At 47.5% G+C, this 27,146-nt stretch overlaps 11 protein-coding genes across 11 annotated transcripts; 6 read left to right on the forward strand and 5 right to left on the reverse strand.

Annotated features, from left to right (window-relative positions):
• Positions 1 to 465: 465 nt before the first annotated feature.
• Positions 466 to 801, forward strand: ABOM_001489 (uncharacterized protein; the record flags this gene model as incomplete). Its single annotated transcript, XM_022528619.1, has 1 exon — positions 466 to 801. The coding sequence occupies one exon, from the start codon at positions 466 to 468 to the stop codon at positions 799 to 801; it is 336 nt and encodes a 111-aa protein (XP_022393555.1).
• A 683-nt stretch (positions 802 to 1,484) lies between these two features.
• Positions 1,485 to 2,927, reverse strand: ABOM_001490 (FAD dependent oxidoreductase; the record flags this gene model as incomplete). Its single annotated transcript, XM_022528620.1, has 1 exon — positions 1,485 to 2,927. The coding sequence occupies one exon, from the start codon at positions 2,925 to 2,927 to the stop codon at positions 1,485 to 1,487; it is 1,443 nt and encodes a 480-aa protein (XP_022393530.1).
• Positions 2,928 to 4,309: 1,382 nt separating this feature from the next.
• On the forward strand, positions 4,310 to 7,113 carry ABOM_001491 (uncharacterized protein; the record flags this gene model as incomplete). The annotated part of the gene is made up of 2 exons (XM_022528621.1): positions 4,310 to 5,336; positions 5,393 to 7,113. 2 exons carry the CDS (start codon positions 4,310 to 4,312, stop codon positions 7,111 to 7,113), a joined length of 2,748 nt encoding a protein of 915 aa, XP_022393529.1.
• Positions 7,114 to 7,293: 180 nt separating this feature from the next.
• On the reverse strand, positions 7,294 to 8,185 carry ABOM_001492 (Fig1 domain-containing protein; the record flags this gene model as incomplete). Its single annotated transcript, XM_022528622.1, has 2 exons — positions 7,294 to 7,669; positions 7,809 to 8,185. 2 exons carry the CDS (start codon positions 8,183 to 8,185, stop codon positions 7,294 to 7,296), a joined length of 753 nt encoding a protein of 250 aa, XP_022393528.1.
• A 980-nt stretch (positions 8,186 to 9,165) lies between these two features.
• On the reverse strand, positions 9,166 to 10,825 carry ABOM_001493 (CFEM domain-containing protein; the record flags this gene model as incomplete). The annotated part of the gene is made up of 8 exons (XM_022528623.1): positions 9,166 to 9,452; positions 9,516 to 9,583; positions 9,647 to 10,029; positions 10,079 to 10,149; positions 10,204 to 10,240; positions 10,302 to 10,486; positions 10,539 to 10,680; positions 10,730 to 10,825. The coding sequence occupies 8 exons, from the start codon at positions 10,823 to 10,825 to the stop codon at positions 9,166 to 9,168; spliced, it is 1,269 nt and encodes a 422-aa protein (XP_022393527.1).
• A 1,920-nt stretch (positions 10,826 to 12,745) lies between these two features.
• On the reverse strand, positions 12,746 to 14,128 carry ABOM_001494 (acyl-CoA desaturase; the record flags this gene model as incomplete). Its single annotated transcript, XM_022528624.1, has 2 exons — positions 12,746 to 13,794; positions 13,864 to 14,128. 2 exons carry the CDS (start codon positions 14,126 to 14,128, stop codon positions 12,746 to 12,748), a joined length of 1,314 nt encoding a protein of 437 aa, XP_022393534.1.
• Positions 14,129 to 15,718: 1,590 nt separating this feature from the next.
• On the forward strand, positions 15,719 to 17,055 carry ABOM_001495 (protein kinase domain protein; the record flags this gene model as incomplete). Its single annotated transcript, XM_022528625.1, has 2 exons — positions 15,719 to 16,208; positions 16,289 to 17,055. 2 exons carry the CDS (start codon positions 15,719 to 15,721, stop codon positions 17,053 to 17,055), a joined length of 1,257 nt encoding a protein of 418 aa, XP_022393533.1.
• Positions 17,056 to 18,986: 1,931 nt separating this feature from the next.
• On the forward strand, positions 18,987 to 20,457 carry ABOM_001496 (protein kinase; the record flags this gene model as incomplete). The annotated part of the gene is made up of 5 exons (XM_022528626.1): positions 18,987 to 19,234; positions 19,284 to 19,615; positions 19,680 to 19,987; positions 20,042 to 20,204; positions 20,279 to 20,457. 5 exons carry the CDS (start codon positions 18,987 to 18,989, stop codon positions 20,455 to 20,457), a joined length of 1,230 nt encoding a protein of 409 aa, XP_022393532.1.
• A 1,069-nt stretch (positions 20,458 to 21,526) lies between these two features.
• Positions 21,527 to 22,687, reverse strand: ABOM_001497 (MIP transporter; the record flags this gene model as incomplete). The annotated part of the gene is made up of 5 exons (XM_022528627.1): positions 21,527 to 21,601; positions 21,663 to 21,896; positions 22,007 to 22,250; positions 22,315 to 22,375; positions 22,441 to 22,687. 5 exons carry the CDS (start codon positions 22,685 to 22,687, stop codon positions 21,527 to 21,529), a joined length of 861 nt encoding a protein of 286 aa, XP_022393531.1.
• An 894-nt stretch (positions 22,688 to 23,581) lies between these two features.
• On the forward strand, positions 23,582 to 24,350 carry ABOM_001498 (isochorismatase family protein; the record flags this gene model as incomplete). Its single annotated transcript, XM_022528628.1, has 3 exons — positions 23,582 to 23,647; positions 23,729 to 23,997; positions 24,050 to 24,350. 3 exons carry the CDS (start codon positions 23,582 to 23,584, stop codon positions 24,348 to 24,350), a joined length of 636 nt encoding a protein of 211 aa, XP_022393526.1.
• Positions 24,351 to 25,033: 683 nt separating this feature from the next.
• Positions 25,034 to 26,171, forward strand: ABOM_001499 (zinc-binding alcohol dehydrogenase family protein; the record flags this gene model as incomplete). The annotated part of the gene is made up of 2 exons (XM_022528629.1): positions 25,034 to 25,179; positions 25,283 to 26,171. The coding sequence occupies 2 exons, from the start codon at positions 25,034 to 25,036 to the stop codon at positions 26,169 to 26,171; spliced, it is 1,035 nt and encodes a 344-aa protein (XP_022393525.1).
• Positions 26,172 to 27,146: the final 975 nt, after the last annotated feature.

A 27,146-nucleotide genomic window follows, 5' to 3' on the forward strand; every position in this document is an offset into this window, starting at 1 on the left:
CTGCAGGTACCTTGGATGCATCTAAAACATGAAATCTCTTACACTGATCGATCGGGACCCGTTGACTCAGCTTCTTTCCTCACTCTATATTGCTTCCCTGCTCAACGAAGTAGCCAACGAACAGTTAAAGGAAAATGTAACCAAATCTATATTAGACTTCTGACATCCTCTAAGGCCAGTTTTAACTTTCCCCAAATTGCTTAGTACGTGGGAAGCTTTGTGGATGTCAAGGAAGACAGCCACAGCAACATTCCTAGCATATCGCCAAGTATTCAAGCTACGTCCATCCTCTAGACGAACTCCTTGTATAAAAACATCGTTTGTGTAACGAAACACTTCTAATGACTGTTCTTCCTGTAACAACATCTGCGCCTGGCGCGCCCACAATAACTCTAATCCAACTTGAGATCCATTCCTTCAATCTCCTACTTTAATCTATAATCCAAACCACAGTCTCGCAAAACCATGCATTTCTTCACAATTCTCGCAACCCTCTCCGCGACGGCCACCGCGTTCCCAGCATGGGGTCGCTTCACCAATGGCACCGCAAACGGCGAAGCAGGCATCAACAAGACCACCATCGGCGACCATAACATCGACAAGTCACGGAACACCGCGACAGTATCCTACGACGACCATTCATCCTCTACCGATGTCAAATTCAGCGACAATAAAGATAATAGCAACAGGCCAAGCTTGGGCAGCATCTTGGAGAAGGCCAATGTGACTGTTGGTCCTCTCACTGGTGATTCCCCGCTCGTGTCGGGTCCGTTGATTTCGCTTCCGTCGCTGCCGCGGTGAGTTCCAAGTTAGGGCTTGGGGACCACCGCTTTGGGGTTATGGGTGTTTTATTGAGGGCATTGTTTGGACCTTTGGGTGGAGAAGATCATATCAAGATGTTAGATATCCTAATGTGTGATTTATTTGTGCGAGGCGTTGGGCTGTTTGATATGGCGGGAAAAGCCTCTACTGTTTACGGTCATTACTCAATTTAAGAATTTAGTGTTGAATACATCGATGGCGAGGAATATATCCTTGCTCAGTGCCTGTCGAGCCTTCTTCACACATGACTCGCGGTCGTTATTAATGAAGATCTACGGATACTTTTCTATATCTGTTAAGAAAGGGAAGTACACCAACATATGTGCGGAAGTAAACCTGAAGTTTGCCGAATTTTGCTATATAGCCCCCCCCCCCCCCCCCCCAGTTCACGGATCTTATAAATGTAACGCTAAGATAAGTACAATATTACAGGTAGTTTCATTAGGGCTTGGACCTAGGTATATCCTGTAAGCCTTTCAATTTATTCATGTGCAGCTGTCACTAGGACAAATGTATTTATCATCACACCAGCCTAGGTTGTCGGATAGATATATTAACCCTTCAACATTCAATCCGCCCGTTCCTCTTAACCTCGCTTTTCACACAACGTAATCTCCGAGATAAACGTGACAATGGAACCCTGATTTAAATACGACAATTGCTTAAGCTTGTCCTTGTACGCAGAGAGAACAAGTACTTGTGGACGAAGACATCATCTCCTGAATAATGGTATCGGTATACGCCCATAGCAACGACGAGTAATCCGAGCAAAATGCCAACCCCGTATAGAACGTATTCTTGGTGCCCTGGAGCGCATACAACTTCCTATAGAATCCATCCCGAACATCAGCACTGGAAACTGACACTGTGGTTGGCGTATGGTCCCCGAAAACGACAATCTCGGGATCACCGCCCGGAAACGTCCCTGCTGTTCCCATCCGACGAATATCAGAAAGTACGAGGTCCTTTGCTTGCTGCGCGGTCAAAGTCCGGTTACCGATGACTTTACTAACAAGGTATCCTTCTATACCCGAGTATTGTAGCTCTAACTGAAAAGGCGGGAGCGGGAGGTTGCCGGGCGTGTTGTCGGGGTCAGCGTTGACGAGCGTCACGGCATTTGGGATTCCTGTGTTTTTGACGACAGCAACGTAGTAGTTGACCCAGTCCCATTTTTGGAATAGGGAAGACTCAGTCGTAGCAAGGTCGAATCCGTCTAAAAATTCCATGACGGGGACAAAGGTGACGAGGAGCTGTTTGGCTTTGATAAGTTTGCGAACGCCATTCTCACTTTGGACGACGATCTTGATACCAAGTTCGGATCGTTCGGCCTCGATCACAATGGTCTGGTAAAGAACGTCTGGCCCGAGGATTTCCGATGCCCTCTTGTAGACCTCGTACATGCCATGCGTTGGTGTGATATATCCGCCGTGAAGGAGCGAATCAATCTGCCGTAGACCACAGAGTTGAAGGACACGAAGGAGTGGGGCGTGGAGGAGATTGCCAGCACCATGGGCGAAGATCTTAACGACTTGAAGAGCACCCTGAATGCCAGCTGTCTCCACAAAATGACCAAAAGACTTCAGAAGCTCCTCGGGAATTGGGGTAGGCAGGTTATACAGCCCATCTTTTAGATAGCTGAACTTTTCGATAGCCGCGCGGTACATTGTTGCGGCCTCAACGGTGGATGGAATTCCAGACGGGGGAGGCACCTTCTTCCCAGTTCTGAAGTTGACATACTCGGTGGTCAGTGTACTTGGTAGAAGTGGTTTATGGTCTACTCCCAGACGCTTCAGGTAATTTCGACTTAGCTCGTCGTTGAAAACTCCCTCTACGCCGTAGTTGATGTACTGTTCGTGGCCAAGGTAGAGCGTTTCAGTGTGACCGCCCAGGAGCTTGTTCTGCTCGACAACTACCACACTCTTCGCTTTGTCTTTCAATCTGATTGCCGCGTATGTACCGGTGGATCCGCCGCCAAGAATGCAGACATCCCGGATGACGATGTCATCAGGGGCAAACTCCTCGTTGATTGCTACTACGAAGGGGACAATTGTCATAGAAAGAGATATCCCAAGTAGAAGCCGGGTAACGATAGATATAAAGCCCATTTTGGTGTGTGTTAGGTATGACAGCAAACCGCCCAGTACGAAAAGGGCACTGAACTGCAAGTAGGAAAAGAAACTGGGGAGCGGCCTGTTAATATAGAAGTTCTCTGTCTCTTATTACATTAAGACCTGAAGAGCCTTTGTTCAGTTGACTCAAATTCACCCTGGTTTTCCCGATTATAGTGGAAGCTGTGAATCCAGTGCAGCCAGATCTTCAAGAAGCTCTTAATATCAAGTCTAATTGACTGTCAAAAGAATAATTCATTTATGGCCCGAACATTATAATACACGGGCCGAGAGGCTAGTTCGACTCCGCACGCATCGTATCCATCGATTCCAATCCCCTTAGCGCCCGCTCATAGGTGCACCGTAAGAAAATGGGAGAATCTCTTCGGACAGGACGATCGACAAGTCGCTCTTTGAGCTTTAGACGGATAGCTCATAAATTTACGTTAAGAATCCGAGTGCACGATGCTGGGGACAAGTGAAGCTCTCTACTAGTTAACATATAGTGAATGCAGAAAACGTCATTTAAGGGCGCTTTCAGGAAGACTAGACCTGGTGTGAAAGGTGTTATTGATCTTCCATGGATACCTTAGTCCATTTGGGGCCATGATTAATGTTCTATTCATGACTACTCGGGGAAAGGAATCATCGAGGCTAAAATAATAGTAATGAGTTGGCTCAGATATATACTGCTTTGTAATTCAATCCATTGACTAAATTTATTCATAGTACCGTAATAAAAGCTATGAAGAGGACCCAAAAGCGAGATTTTCATGTTGAAGGCACTGATTGAAAGTTCTAGATAAGTTAATGAGTGAACAGCCGGACAAGGTGAGATTGGAGAAGCAATGGCCTTTTTTTTTCTATCTTTTCTTCGCAACCAATGTCAAAGCCTCAACATGTCAGCCGGGGGCCCCAAGCGCACGCTAGTGTTTCTCCGCCGCGCTAGCGATCAAAAAAGAGGATAATAAGCCCGAGTCCTAGTACTACAATATCATGCGTGTAGACCAACTTTGTCACGCAGAGGTTGTGAAGCCAAACCCAGAGCTTCAAAGAAAAAAGTACAGGAGAAACCAAAAAAATAGTAAAAAAGAAAGTAGACGGAGAGAGAACCTAGGATCGGAAAAGTAAAGAAGGAGATCGCCAAATTTCTTTCCATGTTTAGCGGGTCTGGGCCATTATCCAACAACTCAAGTCTGCAGCTAAGCCTCACCTATCCCACTAGTCGTGCGCCGCCACTTAGCGCGCGAATTGTCAGCGCTTACCGAGTCATTGTGTGTCGAGAACAGTAGTCGCAAAGCAGGGATAATGTACATACAGAAGCTTCAATCTAGGAGAGGGGAAAATAACCACTGCGCCCTGATAACCCTATCAGCTCCATGGCTCAGCAGCAACCATCCCGGCGCGTCCTCGAATGGATCAAGCAGCAACAAGCCGAAGCGGGGGACGCTTCACGTAAAACGCGTAAGACTGGAAAGACAAAAGCTCGAGGCTCGCTCGATGACGCCCTACAAAATGATCCAGCCGCGTTTGGCAACATCCCTCAGCTGATTCCACTGCCTGGATCTCGCGACGGGTCGTCGGCAGCCAGTGACCCTGGCGAACGAGACCCCAATGCAGATAGATCTTCACTGGATCTAATTCATCGCGATGGCACCTTTGTACTACCGTCGGCTATTCCATTGCCTCCATCACTGCCGCCATCACCAAAACTAGGGCCAGTGCAACGACAGGCGACCGATAAGCCGAGACAGAAGCTCCAATCCTACGCTGAAATTATAGACCGCGCATCAGGTGTGTTCGACCACATCGCAAATGGTAATATCCGCAAGATTCCACGAGTGGAGAGAACCTCCATCATGCTCTATGAATACTACGACGATAACACGGCCTCGAGTGTGGAGATCGACAACCCCGAATTGGTTTCTAGCTATCGCGACACACCTGAGGGACTGAGCGGGCGCGTGTTTATCGTCGAAGACCTATCAGAGCGTACTATTCACGCCTTGGGGGAGACGTTCGGAGTCACGCCAGAATTCTTTGAGGAGCATCTGTTGAATTCTGGTTACAGTGGTGCGCAGTATGATGACCCACCGGCGCGGTCATGGAAGACAGCAGGGTTGAACAAGTCATACGTGTCGATCCAGTGGGTTCGGCCCATGTATCGTCGCCAACCACTATTCTCCAACCGCGACCGGGAAGACCTACTAGATTTAAATCGTGATGGGTTGGACTACATATCCGGAAACTCGATCTTCAGTCTCAAAGCAGAGACAAATATATTTCGTCCCGAGTGGGATCTACGTGTGGATCCGCGCCGGACAGCAAAGGAGACGAGGGAGTTTGGTTTAGTCGAACGGGCATCGGTTTGGAAGAAGAAGGCTGAGGGTAGGGATTATGAAATCGGTCGGTAATTGCCTCGCCTATGGGTTCATAAGTTGGAAAACTGAGTGAAAGTATAGTGATCGTCCTGCTTGATCCTCTACCGGCGATTAGTTATAGTCATGATGAGACGCAGGAAATCCAAATGATCGCTGCTTACGCTGATGTTAATCGCGATGAGCATGATACTGGTGATGATAATGGAGCAGGAACTCGACCGATCCTAATAATCGAGGGTGATGATGGCGTCGAGGCGCTTGCGATTCCGATCGAGAACCCGCGGCGAGAGACAACTGGACGTCGGGTATTAGACTGGCTCCGCAGACGACAGAAGCATGAAGTCCACAAGAGGAAGGTGAATCTCGAGAGAACCATCCAGGTTTTGGTCAAGCAGATGGCTTCCCGGAAGACCGTTACTATCGATCTGGAGGAGGCTATTGTGACAGGGGATTTCTTGGCGACTCTGCAGGATGAACTCAACGAGACCAGGTCGACCGGGCAGGAGATTCATCATATGGTAGACAAAAAGACTACCCCAGTCAGTCTGCTAGATACCTTGTTCGAGACCATCCGCCAGGACACCCTGACTTTACTTCGGGTACTTAATGAGATCTTGAGCGATATGGAGGTTGATATCCTCGACGACACGAAGATGGAGGACCGACTGGCATTGTGGCGTCAACTGATAAGTAAAGCTGAGCGAGAGCTATCGGATCTCATTACATCTATTAGGGCCTTTCTGGCATTTTTTGGTATCACACTCCCAGCCAATACATCTCTAGCAGCAGCGGATGGCAGCTCAGATATCGTCCGAAGTGTATTAGATCTCTTCGACCAAATCAATCAGATGCTCGCCCGGCTACGACGTGCATCTTCGTCCTTGACGTCCAACATGGGTCTCCTGGATAGTCGACGCTCCATCGACGAGGCACATGCCATAACGCGACTCACTGAGCTAGCATTTCTCTTCATTCCACTATCATTTTCAACATCCGTGTTTGGAATGCAAATCGAGCCCTTCAAAGATTCAGCGCCGGTGTGGAAATTTTTCGTTGTCGCAAGCGCTGTGACAACTTTCGCGTACCTGATGCGACTAACAATGCGCAGCCAATGGCTAGCAAGTCTGAAACAGAATGTGAAACTGGATGTGAGACGGTATGCGGAGCAACGCGGCCTTCCCGTGCAGGTTAGGTCTCTATCGATGTTGCTACTCTTACAATGGTTCGGAACCGCACTCCTTCGGAGTAGCAAGGCAACCTGGGTATGGATAGACAGAAATAGTCGCAAGGCTGGGACCGAGTTGTGGAGGGTGGTGGGATTCCCGCTTGGACTCTTTCTGATGACCGGTATTGTTGCAGTTGCACCCATAGCTGTACTCTGGACTCGGAGTATGGATCAGGGCGTGCAGGGCACAGTGACCGGCGTAGTCATCGTTGCCATTCTAGGCCTGGTGGGCGTACCATATTGGCGCCGTTCCAATCCAGACTTTCGCTATGCATTCCCGAGGATGGTTATGCGCCTGCTCGAGCGTATTCCGTCAACGATCCGCGTATTGGTTCTCTGGGCTCTTGGAATTATGGCTTTAGTTGCAATCCCACTCGCATTGATATGGACGCGTCCATTGGCGTCGGGTATTAAAGCTGGTCTGACTGCCGCCATTCTAGTGATTTTGATAACTGGCGTCGGATTTCTTGGGGCGCAGGTTCTGTATTTTAGGGCTGCATACTTTTCGTGGAGAAGTACGACCTCGGAGGAGACATCTGTCTCCGGAGAGGCGACCGCACAGTATTTTCGCAATTAAAAATCTACTGCACTTCGGTAAACTGGTAAATCGCATATCATACTTTCTTCTTTATCTACACTCTCTAGAATCAAATACCAAAGACCCCGCCACCCCCACCAGCAAAAAAAAAAAAAAAAAAGAGAAAGAAAACGAAAGCACAAATGCCAATGCAAAGTGGGAATAGAAAGTAACACTAAATCACTCATCCGTCAACCGTCGGAGAAGACTAATACTCATGAGCATAATTAGCAAAGCCAGAACAACAATCCCAAGGCAGACCACGGCAGCCCACCCGAGAATCATTGCCGCAGTCCCAACATGGCTCTCGACGGCCCCATACGTAAGGCTCTCCGCCATGGTCCCTGCAGCACTGCTATTGATATGCTGCCAGAGGATCGAGACCAAGGCGAATATGAACGCCAATGAACCCAAACCCAGTGCAGCTTGCGACACTGGCCGTGAAGGGAAGGGCTTGACCTCGCGCTCTGAGCCGGCCTCATCGACTTCTTCATGCCACCCGGGGAATGTTGATAATGCGAGGAAACAAATGAATGTCGCCACAACTGCAACGAATCTAGTTTTCCATGTTAGGGCTACCCGCTTGGTTCATACTGCATGATATAGACTTATCAAACAGCTTTGCGTATCTCTAGGGTGATGGTGATGGAATGATATCGAAAAAGGGCAAAAAGGAGACACGGGAAACAACTCACATCAAGCCGTCAAAAACAATGGTCTCTTTGAAGTTCTTAGCAATCCAAATCAGATTCAGCGGGTCGGCAGTGTCATTACTGCCGGATATTCCCTGATCCTTGACCATGCTGGCCAACGCTGCAGCACTGCTGGAACAAAATTGCGCGCCGTCACTCCGAGTCAAGCAGAGGCCCATGTACGCCGCCCGCACTTCTAGAATCGTGGTATTGTGGGGCTGAGATACGTTGTAGACCTTTTCTGCAATGCTCGGATTTATAAATGCGGGATCACTGGGCGTCGAAGTACTGCCATTCCTGTATTTGAGGGACACTAGATAGATGTTGTTCATACCATTGGAGGATGTGCATCCCGCGAGAAGAACGGCTGGTGTATTCATTAGTCCATCGCGTGGAAGTAATATCAGGAAACATGTGATACAATAATCATAAAGACCAAGTATGAGGACGAATATATCTTACATAAGAGGATAATTATCACTGAACAAATACCCATCAGGACATGGTGGTACGCGAGCAAAGGAAAAAGTCCTATAAGCGTGAATTGTCAGCTGAGCCCCGCACGGCACGATAACATTGGAAGTCCATACTGGCGAGGCGTCTTCGAAGTGCCATCCTGTTGTAGATCGTTCAGTTGACAGGATATAACAGGTAGTGCGGTTCATAAGTTCAATCAATGGGCGATATTATACTGGGAAGAGCTAGGACCCATATGATTATGTGCAAAGTACACAGTGGAAATGGTCAAATCGGAAGCAGAGTGAATTCGGCACGCGTCAACTCTTCACCCAGGAAAAGACTATTTTCTTAGTTTCCCACCAAACATCAGAAGAGGGGCTGGAGCCAATTAGTCCACTTTTGGTCCCACTGACTCGTGTCGTTTCCTGATTCTCACTAACCTGTATGCATCCTTCGTTGGCCTTTGGGTCTTAGCGCGTCTATGGCGTGGGGGCTATAGACTCAAAGTACCGATTACGGGGCGCGCTTGATTTGGATAAGCTTAGACTTCTGCTGTGAGACCACCTGAGTGGCCTCGCAGGCTCAGAGGATATCCTTTCCGCCGGTATACCTCATTAACATATTCCTCAATAGCTTCAAGTCTGTCCTGCTTTGGCACTGATTTCTCAACTTAGGGCACTGAGCGCCACGTGAACAGTTAACCCTCTAGGTTACGGTCACCCATACGGACAGGCGGTGACACATTGCCGCTTCAAATATATATCGAGCTTCTGTTTCAGGGCGGAACCATATATCACAGGTGAACAAATAAGTAGTAGGGAGGCGGCTCTAGTATCTATGCCTAGGAATTTAGTACTGGTGTTTTAAGCAACATAACGGATTGCCCGCAATTCATATATAATTAAACTGCCTCCCGGTGTAACTCTACAAGATTGACGGCACTGTTCGATGCTCTTTCCTGGGCCCTTCTACTATACTCGACGGTATAGGTCATCGTTTGGGAGATTTTGCCACTGGTTCCAGAAGCACTCGGTCGCGTGGCTTTACGTGCGTCAGACTCTCCAACAGAACCACCCATCAGCCCGGGGAAGAAGCGGACCAACACGGCCCTGGCTGCAGGTAGGCACGCACAGACCACTGCAATCTGACACTCGATCACCGACCAGACGTTGATGGGCTGTAATTCGACTATGTGCGAAGTCAGTTTCTCTATGATGGAAGAAGTACAAGTTCGTCGCTGAGGTAACATACCAGTTGGGTTCTTGTTCCAGCGGTTATACCAGAAGACAACGACCCGGAGTATTGCAACAATGGTGAGGCTGGTGACGTGAGAATGGTCAGTCCGGAAGAAAATAGATAGTCCGCCAATGTCTATTACTCACACTAAGCCCATCGCAAACATAACACCAACTCCTAGTTTCTTTCGTGCGCTAAGATTCAGTTTAATCACTTCGTACACTGGCATGGCGACCATAATAGTGTCGACTATGATATTGACGAAGCTATTTGCGAAAGTCGCCGCGATAAAGTCGATGCATCTCCCCTGCTCCTCCTTCGCCCATCCTGTCCATGCCAGGTGGACTGGGGTGCACCGAAGGCCATCCACCAGAACCCAGGTGACCGCGATAGCAGAATTGAGACCGATGATGATATAGGCCGTGTAGCGAAATGCTGTCGACTGGAAAATCCGCAATAGAAAAAGACAGACCGAGATCTTTGCAAGAGATATCTGAATTTTGTATACCAACACATATACATAGAAGATCTGCAAATGAGAATGAGCGTTTTACCCGACTGTGATGAAAAAGACCAACCTTCATTATCTCAGTTATTTCCCCAAAGGGTGTGATGTTCCAGATGTCTTTCCCGAACCCATGATGGATCACTACAACGGATTAGTTATCTCCTGCTAGACATGGATCTGAGCATTCTGACTAACTGGACACATTCATTGAGAATACGGTCACGGCCAATATCTCAATGGACATTAGAAAGGTGTGTCTTATTGAAGCAAGGTGGGTAAAGTAGCAGTCTCACATATGCCACAATAATAGTATAATCATCCCACCCCCAACTACCACTGATACGCATGTACTTGGCAAATATCCGGGTAACAAAGAGGATTGTCGCAAGGGACAATGGAATAATGAGAGCGGGATCTGCAGCGGGGCGTCCGTGATGAGTGGGAAGGTTGCATTGTTGAGACTGCAGCCGTTTGGCAGCTATACATTGGTGAGTGTGAAGGAAGCACGGAAGGGCCATATAAACACATACTGAATGATTCCGTGACCGTGCAATTTGCAACAACACAATCCTCCAAGGTAGATTGATACAGATGATCAGTGCAAAAACATCTCATATCACTATCGGAACAAGTCGAAGTATTTTGCTGGAGTGCACTTTGCTCACAGGTGGCCTGCTATGCTGTTAGGAATGCTCTAAAGTTCAAAGACACTGAAGCGTACCGCGCATTGTGGAAGGACTTCGGTTGTTGTATCGGCAGCCACAACTGAGGCAGCTAAAATAAGGGAACCGAATATCATTCCCCGAAGGGCTACCATTGTGTTTCTTGTCACAGGAGGATTCAGTGTAAGGCAGACGGTATAATGCTACATTGCCAAGTAGGGGGATCGTGAGAGATAAAATGCAGCTTCGAGATAAGCTCAAGGGGCTCAGGACAGACCCTCTCAGAATAATCCACACCCCAATTTGACAAGGTCAAGACAGAGGCCCCACTCCGCACACGACAGGCCCAAGCTATGGCCCACAAGGTTCTGTGTTTTGTGTATGGCCGGAGTAGTTAGGCCCGGGAAGTGATTGTCATTCAGGGACCACTTGCTTCGGGGGGTAGTACAAATTCTGACCACTGGTTGAAGATCGATTGAAGATCATGGCTACCAACCATGGAACACAGTTGCGTTATTTTCCGGAGGTTCTCACCTTCAGGCATCTTGTCCTATCAATTATTACCCACAACCTGACGTTTAAGCTACACTGCACACCTCACACTATGAACAACTACCTATTCTGATATGTGAATCACACAGCTTCCCAGTACTAAATGATGGCTATGGAAAGAGAGTAAATATCAGACGCTCCCACAACTCTGGGAAAAGTCAAGATACGGTAGCGTGAACTCAGAACTCTCCCCTGCATATGTAACGAACCAGGTTCGATGACAGAAACCATCAACGTGGAGAGAACGTGGCAAATCCACATCTCGTAAGTCCGGGTCGACCAATTATCCATCAAGTGGAAGGATATTCGAGCTTAAGCCTCGTGTGTGTGTGTGCCGATCGCCATCCGGCCGTAGTCGATTTACGCCACTCACCACATAAACTCAGAGTCTAAATGTACATTGCGTCTTAGTCCCACTCCAACGAACCAGTCTCGTTCTGTCCTTGAGTGGATGTCGGAATTGAAAATTGACAATGTGATGGAACTGGCGCTAGCACACCTGCCAACGGACTATCGATTTTTGGGCTGGAATCGATCAATAGACCCAGATGATAAGCTTCTTGAGCCGACAATTTTGGCACCACATTCTTAGGCTTTGAGAGAAGGATAACTTTCAATGCAGGATTGTTGGGGCTGTGCTATTCCTGCTAGGGGCTCCTAATGTAGCAAAGTATGTGGGTGACTATGCGCAGATTAGACACCCATTGATGGGCGAGATCTGTCTTCACCACTATTGACTGAATGTCGGAGGCAAACCCAGAACTCGAAGGTGGAACTCAATGCCGAGGATATGTGAGATGGACGTGTAGAAGAACTTATCCTTGCTCTATATAATCCTCTGCGACGAAGGGATAAGTACATACGACCATAGGGTGTGGAGAACAGGGCTTCCCGTCCGCTCAGCCGTACTTAAGCCACACGCCGGGAGGTTAGTAGTTGGGTGGGTGACCACCAGCGAATCCCTCCTGTTGTATGTTTTTCTCTTTTTTTTGTTTTTGATCGTTAGTTAGTTATAACTAGTTCCCTGCCGCCTGTCCTTTTATCCATTCGACCTCGGCCGCCTCCTCCGTCAGCATGCACTCGTTGGATACGCCGCTGGATGCATCCCCGTCGGGATGGAATTGCTTCACCAATAGCCCAGGCTAAGGTGTTCCCAGACTTGAACTTCCCATTTTGTCGCATCGTAGTGCCATTTAGTCGTTCTACAGTAATTGGAACCCGTGCAGGACTCTTCATAAACCCGCAATTATACGGAGTACGGTGCACTGTAATGGTAGACTAAACCTTCAAGAAATATAGCCCCATAGACACATTGTTCATAAGTGGCCGGGGTCTATGAGAAACATTGGTAGAAACTCACACTACTGTACATTGCTATTGCATTGGTCCTTGTATTAGGGTGATTGACAACTCTTCCAACTTTCTGTTTTGGCGTTCACCTGGCCTCTCTCTTTGACTAAGCGGTAGGCAACTGGCTTGAGCCACACTTGTTTCACCACGACCAGTCTATGGGGCCTGCCTGATCAGCGGGAGAAACTTGTTGATACGGCCGAGGTATGACTGTCCCCGTCATCACCATCATTACGAGCAATGATGACACCCACTCTCATGGTGGATAGTAGGTTATTCGCCGCATTGGAATGGTTGTATACTTTACCGAGGAACAGACCAGTTGCATCCTTTCCAATGTTGGCGGCCAGTATCGCCCTTCCGCCCGGGTGGACCGCCATAAACTCCGTAACATCATGCACGACCCCCTCTATAACTAGAAGACGGGCACCATTCTTGACTTCTTTGACATACGTATCCCACTCAATTGCTGGGAGTTCATCTAGTGTGGGACCCCAAATAAGCGTCGCACGCTTCTTGTCAAGATGTTTCTGGAGTTGTTGCACACGTGATTTCTCGGTTTCATTGACTTGGGTTTGGTTAAGGCTGGATGCCAAACCCAGTTGTTTCCATATCCATATACTCCACTTCGTAGGGTCATAGTCATACCATTGAATGCCATTTCGGTAATCATTGGGAAATTCGTGATGGAAATTATGGTATCCCTCGCCTAAAGTCAGAAGAGCAGTGAAAAGGTGATTGCGCGGAGAGTGACGATCATCAAAAGGCTGCTCTCCCATATAATGTGCCAGCGAATTGGTACAAAAGGTCATGTGCCAACGGAAGACAATCCTCAGGCAGGACGCATAGACAATACCTCCCGGCAAATCATCCCACAAGCTGGCTACCAGACTTGGAAATACAACGCCTGCCAGTATGGACAGAGGAACATAGATGCGTTGCTGCCAGATAACAACGGGGTCCTCGTTCAAGTCGGTGCTATCTATCTTCCCAGTCTGTTTACCTTCATCTTTGTGAAACAGCCAGCCGATATGAGAATAGAAAAGACCCTTGCGAGCATTATACGGATCCAAATCGGTATCAATATAACGGTGGTGCGCGCGATGCTTATATGACCACCATTTGATAGACCATTGGAATGCGCCAGCTCCTAATGTAGCCAGACATATTCTGAGCGGTAGACGAGCACGGTACGACTTGTGAGACCAGAGGCGATGATAGCCTACATTGGGACACAAAGGGTCATCCTCCGGATATTCAGAGTGGTTGAACGATAGCTAAATATACATACCAGCAGTAAGAGAAAGGGCAATGAAGAAATCATATATGCACATCCAAATCGCAGTTTCAAGTTGCAAAGGGGTCCCAAAAGCACCAATGCACACAAGAAGGTGCATACCACTGAGTATTATGATATTAACCCAATCAAACTCCTTGTATCGAAGGTGTCCTCTCGCTGGGAGATAGGTGGTGAGGGTTCTTTCAACGCGACAGACGTTGATGCGGAATGTTTCTGTGCGCTGGTCTGCCCCAGCGCCTGACCTGTGCAATGTCATGATTTAATCATAAAACTATTACCCTCTCCACATGATGTATTTCGAAAAGGACTAAATGTGTGTGAGTTGGGTAAAGCACTGAGTAGATCATGGTAGCTTTATGTGTGTCCCATCAACCTGCCAAGGGGGCTTCCCGTTAACTATTAAACTATCGTGGAATGCAACAAGTGCAACACGCTAGGGTATAGTGTGGGTATATCGGAGATGAACGGAAGTCAGGGCGGTCTTATTCAAGAATAATAACGATGTGCTGGTCGCATTTCTGGGCATTACTTGATAGATCATTGGATACAGTGGGCCATTCTTCACCGGCAGTACATGCCAGTGTGACTCTGCAGTACGAAAGACGCAAGGGAGAGGCAAGGGAGAGTGCGGGACGGACGACTCGTTCACTCGCTGACCATAGTACTTCGAACTGATTGACCAATACCGCTTGGTAAAATCCAATCATTATTTTATTTTGTCCATGTATTGTTGGGGGCAAGCGGATGAAGTTAGAGGCTTATATATCAAGCAAACCTATGAACACCCTTTTATGTATTATGCTCTCATGTCTAAGAGGCGCATCTAGCCACAAGAGGACCGCTTTGAGGGGAGGCCGCTTCGCGAACAAGGCCTCTAATACTATGAGGATTGAGTTCTAAGTATAATCCACATTCTCTCGATTCTTCTAGAACACTAGGGCATCCATATGATTGAACACTTACTTGCCCCCAGAGATAGAAGTAACTGCAAGGAAGGCTTGTACGGATACAGTTCCGTTCGTAGGCTTAGTAGACCATAGCACCGCCAGTATAACATTGTTTCTAAAGTCGCCTATCCCGTACGTTCGAAAGCTGTTTCCATACTGACTCCTATTACGAGAATATGCCAAGTAGAACAATAACCCATCTTATGGCTGCATCTTGGGCTCAGCCTGCAAGTTTAGAGCTGGAAAAGGATGTAATAACCGGCGGCGCTATTCGTAAATTTAATCAACACCAGTTGAAAACGGACGCTCGGCCTAAAATCTATGATTTTTCCACTACAGAGTGGATTCGGTCAAATTCTCTTAAAAAACATTAAACGCACCTGCAAAGGGTGAGAGTTGGGCATGCATTCTGATGAATCTGCTCACTCCAGGGAGCATTTTGAGGGCTATTAATATAAACACAGAGTATCGTTAGATAAGAAGGTTGTAGGTATTATGCCATAGAATTGGTGCTAAGTCTTCCGGGAACCCTCGAGTTAGTAAATTAATTATTTCCAAACTCGGTACTAATATAGAATGCTAGAATCCTGGTAAAAAAGCCCCAGAATAAGAAGTATTGCCTGCCAGCTCAATTTAGTTCGCCGTAGATAACCTTGCTGAGCGGCAGGAGGTTCGCCTTGCGGCATTTCCCCAACACACGTAACTTTCTCCCTTGACATTAACCATCTCTGTCTATCATGACGCGCCGCCACAAGACAGCCCTTCGAAATATTCTTCGTTTGTCATCCCCAAGCGCGTCTCGATTTTCTGCTTTATTATCACGTCCGCTACCCGTTTTCCGTCCTTGGAAGCCTGATATATTTCTCGCGCGACCGAGTGCTGCCATTTGTTCAACAAGAATGTCGCACGATGAAGAACATACGGGAGGCTGTCATTTCGAATACAACTGGGTTGACGGCGCGGAATCACTTGAAAAGTATGGTCCAGGGGGCTATCACCCAGTTATGATAGGGGATGTGCTTCGAGGGAGATACCGTATCGTTGACAAACTGGGTTTTGGAGGTTATTCAACTGTCTGGTTAGCCCTAGATACCTTGCTACACCGCTATGTCGCTATTAAAGTTAGTACCGCGGATTCGCCTCTGCGCGAAACCAATATTCTCCGAGCTCTCGCCAGCCCAGGACATGATTCAATTACCACGCCTTTAGATGAATTTGAGCTCAATGGACCCAATGGAAAACATCTATGCTATACCATGATACCCGCGCGGTGCAATCTTCGAGAAGCGTCTTTTAGTCGTCTTTTCCCTCTCGAAGTTACGCGGGCGCTGTCGGGTGGCCTCGCATTAGCTATTGCTTACATTCATTCACGGGGCTACGTACATGGAGGTGAGCAATGATGATGATGGAGTTCATCGGTGACCTGCTTTGATCTACACGGCTAATTTTCATGATTGATCTATAACCAGACATCCATCTCCGCAATATCCTAGTTAAACTATCATCAGATTTTGATCACCTTTCCGTTGAGCAGCTATATGAAGAGTATGGCGAGCCTGAGACAGTCTCCATCACAGAACGTGATGGGAAGCCGCTTCCACCAAACGTCCCATTGAAGGCAGTCATACCACTTTATCTTGGCAAAGATGCAGAAGACTTGTTAGTATCTGACGCGCACGTACTTCTCAGTGACTTTGGTGAGGCATTTGCCCCAGACCTGGAAATTCGCCGCGGTAAAGACTGCCACACACCACTAGCAATGCGACCTCCAGAAGCCCGATTTGAACCAGAGGCGCCTCTCTCATACTCAGCAGACATCTGGAGCTTGGCCACGACAATCTGGGAGATTATTGGCATGCAGCCGATTTTCAGTACTGAATTTGCCTCTGCGGATGAACTAATATCACAACAAGTCGATGTGCTCGGTCCTTTACCTTCAAGCTGGTGGATGCACTGGCGGGAGCGAAGCCAATTTTTTGACAATAACGGGCACCCAAAAGAAGGCCGTTACGTGTGGCCTGGAATTGAATCGGCATTTGAGGAACGCGTGCAGAAGTATCGACGCAAACGTGGATGCGGGTTTGGCAGGGAGGAAGCAACTGCGATTATTGATTTAATGCATCGAATGTTGGTATTCCGGCCTGAAGAACGACCAACAGTGAAGGACATCCTACACTCGGAGTGGATGGTTAAATGGGCATTGCCTCAATTAAAGGGGAGTTCGCAGACGAAGTAGATAAACATCTCTCCTCAATGCATCCTGCTTTGTTGGCTGCAGGCAAACTGTGTCATGGATTGCTTTTTGTGTAGCTAGACAGCCCCAGGGTTACTGAACAAATACATCTCCTCTCAACAGATATAAAGGCACTTTTGACAACAGGTGCCATAAAGATTTATCCAGTAAAAGACTCTCGTCGACTTAATGAAACCATCAGGCCTCTCTTACATTGATATATACTATACTTCGCGAATAGCATTTTGCGCCAACTTGTACGGTAACTTGTGCTTAGCTTAAATGTCGCTGATGGTAGACTGGGTGCTGTGCAGCAACTTGTTCCTGAGCGATCGTTTCCTAAATAATAAGGTTGTATCTCTTATATTTGCTCAGGCTTTGAGCCATGACCGACTCGGGCTCTAGGACTATACAGATGCAAGCTTTGCAGCCTTCTCTGAGTTGAGATTTTTGAGATCCTCAATCTCACTTGAGAGTGTGGATATCACTTTCTCCTGCGCAAGTATCATGCAGAATTCTGTTCCATACTTCTAAGTAACTCACTTGAATAATGTTTTGGCATTTTGCTTAACTTGTTATCTTTACATATATCTATTCTTGTGACAGCCACTACGCTACGTACTCCCATACTGGCTTGACAGTTGACTACTTGATGCGCCCCGTATTCAACTCCACTAATGAGGAAACGAGAAAAATATGCCCCACTACACTTTCTCCACCTGGTCGCCTACAACCCTGTTAGGGGCAGAGCGATACGGTATTCTGGAAAGATATGTAGATGGTCGGCGACTTTGACCGTGCTATTAATAAAAACAAGGTGCTACTATTAGTTAAGCTTTCACTGAAGTAGAAGTAGCGATATTAGGGTAAATGTTAGACTACTTCAGGCTTGCCATCATGGTCAAGAAAAAAAACAATGGTAAGGGCGAGGATCGAACTCGCGCGACTTGCGTCATTGGGACTTAAATCCAACGCCTTAACCACTCGGCCACCTTACCGTTGTATTGATATTTATTTCAAAATAAGAGGTTAGATATTTGGGCTCGACACAAAGGAGTCCAATTTGATAGTCTCTTGCACAAATCTTTTCCAGATGACGAGGACTCGGACGGGGAGGACGAGTGGCTGGATTGCTTCATAGTGGTTGTCGAGGATAGCAATGCGCTATCTGCTAAGGATGCGCTGATACGAGATCCTGATACTACCGAGCGTCTTAACAAAATTGTCGCATTTATATCCGCCAAGCTCTCCAGCTGCTCGTTTGATCATCACTGATATCGAAATCGATCCGCTGTACCGACACCAAGGAATAGGTCGGAATGTCATCCGCTGTGCGGAAGGGGATTGGCTCTGTTAGATGGCCAATTCGCCATGTGGGGTTGGAAGTATTGAATGTCGACTATCCCGCTATCCAGAGCTATCTCAACATGGGGTTCAAGTTGGCTGGACTGGACGTCTCGTTACATGTTGGTACCCCAGCGGACGGAGAATTTGCGATTTTCATGTAGAAGAAAGTAATTGTACCTTAGAATCAGCCGAAGGAGAATCATTTATTGGGTGGCCGGGGGCATATTCTATGAAAGGCATGGTCATTTGGAAGATAGCGAGCGGCAGCCTTTGGCATACAGGAACTGTGAAGCAAAGGAGAGATGATCTAGCAGGAAGGCCATAACAATGTTAGCATTCATAAATTACGAATAGCCTTAATGCCATCGGACAGAAACGAGCTGCCGCCGCAGGGTTAGAGAAATGCCAGACTATTACAACGGATGAGATCACCCCACCAGTTTCAAAAATTACGGATAAACGCAGGTTCTATATCTCCTGAATTTAGGAAGAATCAACTCGAGGTCACATGCCGTCCAAGCCCACGTGATTGTCTTCTGCCAGACTCATCCTCCCTTTGTTTACAAGCAACGTCCTGTGCGGCAATGATGCAACGCCTCACACGTCGGCTGGTACAGTCCATCGTTGGCCATCCGCCTTCTTCGTCTCGGAAACTCTCTCAGGCAGGCATTATTCTTGACCCAAACCAGAAGCTAGAAGAGGAAAACCTACGAGGGTACACACCTGATCAGTTTTACCCTGTGAAGATTGGTGATGCTTATACCTCAAGGTACCAAGTAATTGGGAAACTTGGCTATGGTGGCCATTCCATGGTCTCGCTTTGTCGAGACCTACAGTGAGTTCTAGTACCAGTCTCAGTGGGAGTGGCAACTGAAAGGTAGCAGTCAACAGTTTTATGTTACATTGAAAATGTATGAACATGACTCGGCTCATGGGCGAAGAGAAAAAGCAATATACAAACACTTAAGAAACGTCAAGTCAAGCCACACAGACTCTTTGCTCGTCCGACGGACCATCGATGAGTTTCAAATCAGCTCTGCGGATAATACCCACTCCTATCAGTGCCTTGTGCATCCTCCTTTGGCTATGAGTTTATGCGAGCTACGTAATCGGACCATAGAAAAGCTACTTCCAGAAGACTTACTGAAGCCAACTTTAATCCATATCCTTCTTGCTCTCGACTTCCTTCACACAGAAGCCAAGATTGTTCACACCGGTATAATATCACAATCTCGTGAAACCGTGCCTATTTCCAGAATTTGGCATTGACCCGATAACAGATATACAAGAAAATAATATCATGCTTAGTGTGGAAGATGAGTCCATTCTCGTCGCTTTTGAGGAGGCAGAGAAATCTAGTTCCAGTCCCCGCAAAGTTGTTGGCGATCGAGTGATCTATTCATCCCGGGATTTACAGATTCCGAGGGTGCACGGTCGACCTATTCTGGCTGACTTTGGGGAGGCTCGCTTTAGCTGGAGTTTAGGGAAGCAATGGGAGGATGTCCAACATTTGGTTTACCGTGCCCCAGAGGTTGTACTGCGTATGCCGTGGGACTCAAAGATCGATATTTGGAATGTAGGGGTTCTTGTATGTATATCCTATATGCTAAGTCTCATGCTGTCAAGCCTTAACGATTTATAGGCCTGGGGTCTTTTTCAGAAGAGGCATCTCTTCTATGCTCGGGATTTAAACGGCAGCGTTTCAGACAGTCATCACCTCGCTGGGATGATAGCAGTAATGGGTGCGCCGCAACAAGAGATGCTTCAAAAAAGCGAATATGCGAACAGTTTTTTCGATAGAGATAGTATGATCAGTTTTTCTTTTTTTTTTTCCCTCTCATATTACCCCTGTTTATGTGTGACTGATGGATGTAATTAGGTAACTGGAAGGGTAACGCCGAAATTCCCTCTACATCTCTGGAAACATTAGAAGGCAATTTGCGAGGTACACAGCAAAGATCATTTCTCTGCTTCATGCGGAAGATGCTTCAATGGAAACCGGAAGATCGAGCTTCTGCGAAAGAATTACTGGAGGATCCTTGGCTACAGTCAAGTTAGTTCAGTGTCGGCTTCAAATGATAGATTTTTGTGGTATATCCCACTTGTATTCGTTCACATGCTACGAGTTGAAGAGAGAGAAAAGAAACAAACAAAGGGGGAGACAAACACTAAGTGAACCACTGGCTACATCCACTAACAATCCCAAAACAGCTAGAATTTCATGGGATCTTATTTCACACTTGCTGTGCAACATATTGCGCCAGCGGGGTCGGGCAACATAATGTATAGAGATCCAGCCCTATCTACGGACTGATTCATCCTGATGAACATGGGTTCGATCAACAGTTTTTTCATCCTCGTCCTTGAGACGGACTGAGTTACCAAAGCACACCTTGATGCCTGCTAAAGGTGACAGTTTTGCAACTCCACAAGAGGCTCGAGCGTGATCATTGGAAAGGGTATTACCACGGCTCCTCCGTACATCAGCACAGACAATACCTAACCGCCGACCGTTTTCATGCCATTTATTGGTCGCGAAGTGTAGAGGCATATCGAGGATGAATTTAGAAAATATGCATGAATCTACTTTTACCTATTTCTTCTTACACCTGCTCACATATACATATTCGTGGTGTCTAACGTACAGGAATATTGCAACAGATAACATCTATCTTCTTCACTATTCTATGTAAATGAGTCCACAAGCTGCACTAATCCTTGACAAAGTGTAGACGGTCATTAAATCAAGGTTGCAGTCTAAATCTATACAAATAAGATATCTAATTTCGACATAAGTACTAACCTACTTAGGTCTCGTGGCGGAGATTCGGAGACTTTTCGGGTCCGACTGATCGAAATTGGTGCAGGTCAGGGTTCTAGATCCTCAACCCCCAAAACCAACTCTAATTGTTACCTGGACCCTATCCCCAAAACAGATATCCTGTAGCACATGATGGTACCGTTACATGCAGCATCGTATTTGACAGGAAACATGTACGCATGTGCGATGTTATTCTCATTGCTGCGACGCGCGAATTTGTCGATCTTTTGTCCCAGGCCTATTTCCGCTCGTATGGCGGGATGGAATAGTACAATAACCCATGGGCGATAGACGCGCACAATGGCCCTATCCAGTGTATCCAATGATAGGACGCAAAATGCGACCCGACCATCGCGCCGAAGCATCGGGCTGGGTGTCCTGCTATTTCCCTTCGTTAGCATATTGATTGCCTCCTTTTCCCAGTACAGGTCACTAGGACTACCGTACAGAACCCGGTATACCCGGGACGAATGATGCCAGTCGAGAATATACACACTCCGAGCACAATGCCAACGAAAATGGGGCCTAATGTCGGTCCGAAGACTGCACGCTGGCGTGGATCAAGGCCAATGCCAAATGCGAGGAAGATTAGTGCCACGTCCGTGACAAATTCAATCGCGAACGCGCTACCGGCTGAGACCTGGTTGACGTCCATATAACAGCCGGGGACTATAAACTGTCGATTCGGATTAGCCCGGCCCGTTGATCGGACGAAGGATTGGAAAGGCGCGAGAATATCCCAGAACCACATTCTTGAATGTTAGGGGGCAGCATTGAATGACGTACTGATCTCGTGTCAAGGCTCGCTCTGACCAGCCAGCCGGCGATGGCCGAACCGAGTATCTGGAATGCAACGTATAGCACGCATCTCGGCAACGTCGTCAAGCGACCGAAGAATGCAGCCAGACTGATCGTTGGGTTGAGATGGGCCCCAGAAACCGGACCGACGGTGTAGATGAATAAAGGAAGCATGAACATCACCGTCAAGCTACCGATTAAGGTGGGCACAACGGGGCCGGTCGCAAGGTTGCTATTTCGCCACGCGGTTAAGATCAACGAGCTCGGTGCGAAGTCAGAAGCATCGGAAAGCTCACCTCATATTTCGCGCCAGCCCCACAGGGAAGAGGATAGTTAGGTACACGAGCAAGCAGGTCCCTAATCATGAACACCTCAATAAATTCCGGACTCGGTGAAAGATTGCTCCATCGATGCTCACATACCTATGCCTTCAACGGCAGCTGCTTTCCACAGCCCTACCTCGAGGAATTGTTTTGGTGATAGAGAGTCTCTCCATGGAACCCACGGGGCCGCATCGGGGTATTTTTCCAATATCTCCGTATTTGTACAGTTGTTTTTATCCAGAGAGAACTGCTGGTTCGCACCGATGCGGCCAGCAAAAGGAGGGGGTTCCGTCGGTGCAGGTAATGTGTCTGGCTCGCGTTGCCAGAAACTCGCGCGAGGGGCCATGCTTTGCACGTCGGCGCTATATTTGTCGCTGTCGATTCGCGACGGGAAAGGGAGGTTTGATTCCACAAGATATAGAAAACCATACCCTGCAAACCACCTCTACCCAGAGCTTTATGCTCTTCGCATGGACAAGGTTGGAACGAGGTCTCTATGGTACGGTCGATGGTAGTCATGATTGGTCATTATTAATAATTAACACTATTGTATTCCCCATGTCGCCAGTAGGGGATTCATTGCAGATGGTGATTTATCGTCACCATGTTGCAGCTCGAACGCTCTAGCCTACAGCAAATATCGATGACCGTCCAATCATAATTGACCCATTAATTCGATCAACTACTACTAGTACAGAGTCCAAGCCATCGACACCACAATTTGGGGTTCGCCATCATCGCATATCATCGGAGGCATCCATCGAGTGGTACTCGAGTCAAGTCTAGATGTCATCGACCTCTTTGCGGTGCAATTAAATAGCCAATAGGACTAGTGGAGCTCTCCATGGTACGTAAAAATTGGCCATAGTTCTGGAGGTACTTCTGGGTTTGTAATTCTCTAGTAATCGGCGTGGAGGGAACTGCCAAACGTTATCGAAACTTTACCATAGAAGGACCGAATAAGCAGCCAATCCGCACTCCGCATGCCGAATGTCCGTCTCCACTTTCCTGCACGCGGGTCTGGGGAAAGTTAGTTATAAAGGTAGCTATGATGAGCTTGGTCATTTTCTCATAATCGTACACGAGACGGAGCTTGCTTCTGCTTTGATGGAACAATGTAGCAGAGCTACACACAGCGCACATATAAATCGCGTCAACATCCGCGCCAACTCATTCGTGCTCATACAACACTAAGAACAGAGATCAAGCAGGTTCATCTCCCAGTGACAATCAACCAACCATGGCTCCTCCCACCTATACTCGTCTGGATCGAGACAATTGTGTCTTTCTGTTTGTCGACCACCAGGTAAGCTGTTGCCATCCTCGATGGTCTTCCTTGAGCCCGAAATGATCACACAAGGGAGTTTGGAGTTGACGAGTATTCCAGTCGGGTCTCATCCAGCTAGTCCGCGATTTTGAACCGAGCGAGTTCCGGAACAACGTGTTAGCTCTGGTCAGGGTCGCCAAATACTTTGGAGCGCCGTCTGTTCTCACCACGTCCTTTGACACGGGACCCAATGGGCCGATTGCCAAGGAAATCACCGATGAACTTCCCGATGCTCCCCTCATTCGGCGCCCTGGACAAATCAACGCGATGGATAACGAGGATTTTGTCCAAGCCATCAAGGCGACCGGAAAGAAGCAGGTTGTTATTAGGTACGTCCGTGACGACATGGTGTACTGCTGCGGTGATACTTATGGTTCTTAGTGGTGTTTTGACCGAAGTGTGTGCGACTTTCCCGGCTCTTAGCTTGGTCGAACAGGGATATGATGTGTTCCTGGTGACCGACGCGAGTGGCACGTTTGCGGAACACACGCGGGAAGCAGCCCATAAGCGCTGTGTGCAGCATGGTGTGCAGCTCCTCAACTGGGCGGCGGTCGCTGCGGAGTTGCACCGAGACTGGCGTCGGGACATCAGTGGATTTGGCGCGATCTGGCGCGATCACGTCCCTGGATATTGGTGTTTGATGCAGAGTTATGAATCGGCGGCTGAGAATGCTCAAAAGTAATAATCACGTCGAAATTAGTTGTTCATAATATAGCAAACAATGCAACTAAGCAGGGATTGTTTCTGGAGTCATCCAATGCAGATTAGGGCTCTTGGAGATAGGGTCTAGGAAGCTTCAAATCATTAAGACATCCGGAGGACAGACAGGGGAATCTGTTGTCGACTCTGATTATATATCTTGGCCCCTGGTGAGTATTAGTAGAGAATCAAGACATAGAGCTTTAGAAATCAATTTAACGTTCTAGCCTAAACCTATATAGATAAGGCACCTGGCTTCGTAGGCACCTACTAAGCAACACCTTATCTATTTCAGCCCAGTAGCAGCGCCGGGTCGGGGGTGGGTCCTAGATCTTGAACCCGAACCCACCCCAAAACCAACTATAGCGGAGGTCTAACTGGCCAACGGGTGCTGAGTACTATTAACGCCGTACTTTCTATTTATACGATCGTTTCCGCCAGATCATTACCATCCATATCATATTTGATATGGGTCACCCACGGTAGTCCTGTTGACAGTGGGAACTTTGATTCTAAGCGAAATTAGCTGAATAATCTCCAAGATGGATTAATAATGATACTGAGCCCCACATGCGAGTTACAAAAATATCATGTGGGGCCAGTGGATATAAATACACCTGAGGTTCCCATAGGATACAAAGTCGAGTTCGCCTACTATACTGCAAGATGGAAGTGAACAAGGCAGCGATAGTGAAGAGCCCGCGGGCTTCAGTTGAGGTTGATCAAATCGAAACCTGGGTGCCAGGCCCGGGAGAAGTGCTGGTGCGGAATGAGGCGATTGCCTTCAACCCCATTGAAGCCAAGATCCAAAGGTGAGAAAAGGGTGGTTGCGGCATTCTGTGCTATTTTTGGCGGCTTTTGATACTCGAACAATCGTGTGTAATTGACGTCTCGGCTAATATCTTTGAATGGTAGATGGGAAATGTTCCAGATTGAATATCCGGCAATTCTCGGATACACGTTTGCGGGCACGGTCAGCTCGGTGGGACCAAACGTTGATACAGTCCAGGTTGGCGATCGCGTGGCAGTTGCTTGTTGGGGTCGAGCAGCTGTTGATAACAGGTTTGGTGCTTTCCAAAAGTACCCCCTTGCGCTGGAAGAGAACCTAGTGAAGTTAGATAGTCAAACTTCCTTGGAGGAAGGGTCTGGCGTGATGGCCAACTTAGCGACGGTTGTTGCTGCTCTTTCAGTGTGTATGAAGCTTGATTATCCGCCGATTACTGGAAGGGCTCCCACAAACGGCAAGAGACTTTTGGTATATGGCGGTTCATCTTCGGTTGGTGGTTTGGCTGTTCAATATGCAACGGACGCTGGGTATGAGGTTGTGACGACATCGTCCCCTGCCAACTGGGATTTGGTACAGCGACGTGGTCCAGCCTGCATTATCGACCATACTACGCCACCAGAGCAGGTTCGAGATGCACTCAAAGCCAATGGGCCCTACGACGGTATTTTTGATGCGATTGGCTCTTCAGAAGTAACAGAACTTCTCGGAGACTTGCTCGCGGAGAATGGTGGTCTTTTTTGGTCGACAAGTCCCACGCCAGCAGACTCGCGCCTACCAAAGAATGTGAGGAAGGAATGGGCAGGATACTCGGATGTCTTAGTGTCAAGGGATGAAAACAAAGACGCCAAATTGTGGTATCTTCAAGAGTACCTCCCGAAAGGCTTGTCTAGCGGCAGGATCTTTTCAAATCCTTCTTATATATTCCCGGGTGGGCTAGAGTCAGTACAGGATGCACTTGACGCTTTTATGGCTGGGAAGGTCAGTGGAAAGAAAGTCTTTGTCAATCCGCAGGATTGACGACACTGACTGTTGAGTCTGCAAGCTTGGGCGGTCTGACCGTGTGAGTCTGGGGAGCAGAAATGAATGTCATGTCCCTGTAACTTGGGTCTTGTCTAATACATTATCCTGCATAAGTCCACAATCAAAAGAACTTCCGAATTGACAAGGGTGTAATAATCTGCGACTGCTAACAGGAGATTATTCGTCCGAGAAACAAGGAGAGCCACAGGAACTGGAAAATGCGCCATCGATCCTAACAGCGGCCAAGGTGAAATGGGACTTGGAGCGGTCTTTCCGGACCAATAATTGATGGACACCAGAGGATTGATTGGGAGGGGGTCAAAAGAGCTTCAAGCACCCCAAACGTCTCTGATTATGCCAGCATGTCGAAAATGGCCTCTGGCACTCTGTTCTTTTGCACCGACCATATCAATGCAACATTCCAGAAAAGTACCAAATCCTCGCTCGGCATGCTTCTTGCAGTAGTTCCAGTTACACTTAATGCCCTTTTTAAGCTTAGCAAAAACTCTCTAAACCTAGTAGTAAATAGACTAGCTTTATCTCTCTATCCTGTATATTTCTTTAGGTTATTCTGACTAGTGAAGCAAAATAGTATCTATAATCAAAATATATTTACATTCTGGCTATTATTTATATTACTTGAGCAGCTCACTGTAAAGGGTTACAATAGAATAGCATCTATAAAAGTACCAAATAGAGAACACACACGAGAAAACAATTCTATCCTGTAGTACCACCAAGGCGCCACAGCCCCATCCGTAGGCGATGCATTGGGATACAACCGGACTAGTATGTCTTCATGGGCACTGAATTCACTGCCTCTGTGGCGCCCTCTTCGGCGTCCTGTACTCCAATTTCGAGCAATACCAGTAACGGATCCTCTGAATCTGATCCCCACCAGCACCAACAGGTGTTCCAGCAAATTGTAAGCTACATTCCCGTTCGTCAATGTGGAATATTGCAGCTATACCC

This window comes from Aspergillus bombycis (genome assembly GCF_001792695.1).
Source record: "Aspergillus bombycis strain NRRL26010 chromosome Unknown contig00006, whole genome shotgun sequence".
Classification (NCBI taxonomy): Eukaryota; Fungi; Ascomycota; class Eurotiomycetes; order Eurotiales; family Aspergillaceae; genus Aspergillus; species Aspergillus bombycis.